The sequence below is a fragment of the Manihot esculenta genome, chromosome 15, assembly GCF_001659605.2.
Source record: "Manihot esculenta cultivar AM560-2 chromosome 15, M.esculenta_v8, whole genome shotgun sequence".
Lineage (NCBI taxonomy): Eukaryota > Viridiplantae > Streptophyta > Magnoliopsida > Malpighiales > Euphorbiaceae > Manihot > Manihot esculenta.
In genome coordinates, this window is record NC_035175.2 from 25,645,841 (window position 1) to 25,648,494 (window position 2,654).

General features: G+C 33.5%; 1 protein-coding gene across 1 annotated transcript; it reads left to right on the forward strand.

The window, feature by feature from the left end:
• The first annotated feature begins 329 nt into the window (after positions 1-329).
• LOC122721999 lies at positions 330-1,508 on the forward strand. The gene is made up of 4 exons (XM_043951522.1): positions 330-669; positions 859-992; positions 1,098-1,195; positions 1,276-1,508. The coding sequence occupies exons 1-4, from the start codon at positions 462-464 to the stop codon at positions 1,496-1,498; spliced, it is 663 nt and encodes a 220-aa protein (XP_043807457.1). The 5' UTR covers positions 330-461; the 3' UTR covers positions 1,499-1,508.
• The last annotated feature ends 1,146 nt before the right edge of the window (positions 1,509-2,654 follow it).

A 2,654-nucleotide genomic window follows, 5' to 3' on the forward strand; every position in this document is an offset into this window, starting at 1 on the left:
ATATAAATTATTGTAAATGTTTAAATTTTTTTTATTTAATTATCAAAGTGGGGATAAAAGAAGTTTTATAAGTAATGTCTTAAGTTAAAATTTAAAGAAAAGCATGTGGGAAGGCGCATAGGGATTGGGGGCATCAGCCTTTGGCTTGATTCATTTCCACCAAGTCGGACAATGGATGACTTAGTTTGTATCAAGAGAAGGACAAACATTAATCTTAGGTATTGTATCCAACAGCAAGCTCTCTTTTTTAGCCTTTTTTCTCTGTCCCTAAACCCAATGTAGACAGGTAACTATAAAATCATCAGAAGAGCTTTAGGCTAATCCTTCCCAGCTCCCAGTTCTTGCGAATTGATGAAGGGAAATATTTAATTTCTTCTATTTATTTGTTTTCTTTTTTTCTCTATTTAAATAAATAAATAAGGGCTGTTCCTTTGAGAAGTGGAGGTGGTACCTTCGAAGTAATGGCAAAGCCATCGAGCAGAAGTCAGAAGTCACTGAAAGATGCTCTGATACAGAAAGAGTCTCCAAACACCACACCGCGCGTTGTCATAGTTATGGACGCACTGCGAGAGTTCAGCATTGACCCACTTAGATGGGCTCTTGAAAATATTATTCCTGCTGGCTGTGTTGTTACTCTCCTTGGAATAATGCCCTGGCTTAATATTCCTTGTGAGTATGCTTTTTCCATTTTTCCTATTTTTTTCCTTTTAAAATTTTCTTTTAAATTTTTAGGCCAAATATGAGATTCTATTGGAGACATGCTTCTGAATTAAAGTTTTTATTTCATGTTATTTTAAAGAAATTTTGAATTTTTATGTTTATCATTAGAGTTTACTTTCATTTGTGGTGTTTAATTAGTATCCTCAAAGACCCAAGAAGTTTGGGCTTTGGAGTTGGAAGAAGTATTCATGGCGCAAGATACTAATGAACCAAAGATGGATCCCAAGCTTCTGAAACTTAAACAAGTGGTGGATCTCTGCGAAACATTTGGGGTATGTGCGTCAATTGCTATTTGAAAAAAATAAAAAAAATAACAAATTTTCACAACATTATTTCTCATTCTTGTTATTTCTTACAAGTTGAACATGGCAACGCAGGTTGTCCTACAAAAGGAAGTTGTGATGGGGTTTCCTTTGAAATGGATGGTGGTTGAAAAAATTACAAGCCTTCATGCCACATGGGTAGTATTTGATAGGTATGCTAATATATATTAAATATTTTATTGAAGTTTTTAAATTTCAACGTACATATATAGAATAAGAGGTTAATTAACAGATATCAAAAAAGGAAGAGACGATTCTTCGCCCACAGAATACCATGTAGTATGGTAATAATGAATGAAAACAGTGAAGCAGATATGATTAAAGGACAACCAATGATTGATAATGGAGAGTTGACTCCCACTCCCTTCTCTTTGATTCCAACTCCTCAGCTCATAATTTCTGACGGTTGTAAGGCTGGCCAAGGACAAATTAACAATCATATCATGAGGAATTGAAGCTTTGCAAAGCCTAAATGCTCCGCTCTCTCTTTTCCTTTTTAATTTCTTCTGTCATATTTGCATTCCAGTTCCTAGATGCTATGTAATCAACTTGCTTCTACATATCTAGAACCATTGTATTACACAAAGTCCACTATCTACACATATAATTTGAGGTTGTAACTGCAGAGATGCGACATTAAGTGTAAGAAGTAAGATTAATAGTTAGACTAGGAGAGTTCAAATAAAATTTTGAAAAAAAAAAAAAAAAGAAAGAACAAACCCTCGATATTAACTTTTCCCATATCAATTTTCCATTGTTGGAGATAACACTTTGACGTCAGGAGCATTTTAAATTTTTTTACAATACTTAACTGCTAAAATTAACGGAGGGATTAACTAGTAAATTTTTTAAAATATCAGTGATGTTTTAATATATTTTTCAAATCTGATAAATAAATTAATAAGTTTCTCCATATTACAAGGATTCAGTAATAATTTTTCCTATTAAGTTTGCCTTTGAGCAATACAGTTAGCTAATCTTGATGACAAAAGGCATAGGGACCATTGACAGGCAAAAAGGAAAAAAGCATTGTAAATTTTATGGACTTTGTGCATTATTCTGTAAACATTAAGTTTTAGAATAAAATTTCATCAATAAGGAACATGAAATTTAAAGATAATCACAAGCTATAACCCACACACTTTCACAATTTGCTATAACATCACCTTTTGAATTGTTATCAATGAATATATCGCCCATTTCAATTTAAGAAAATCAACATTATTAGTTTTGGATTATAAAAAAAATCTGGAAAGTCAACAAATTACTATTCCAGCTACCTGGCCAGTAAACCCTTTCAGTCACTGGGACATATGTATGGTCTCCCCTGAAATGCCTCCAGTCAAGACCTCCAAAGACGATCTCAGTACCCAATTCAAATGTTGGTGCTAATATGCAAATGGAAGGAGAACCACGAGGGCGTACAAATGAAAAGAAATATTAAGAGAAAATTTAATAAATATTTAAATCGACCAGGAGAAATTGAAATATCAAGGAGACCCATATGGAGCAGTGCAATGGAGATCCTGACTACCTAAATATCACTCCTCCTCCTCTCTCTCTCTCTCTCTCTAAAAGAGACCAGAATCCTCACCTAAGATTAACCCATAT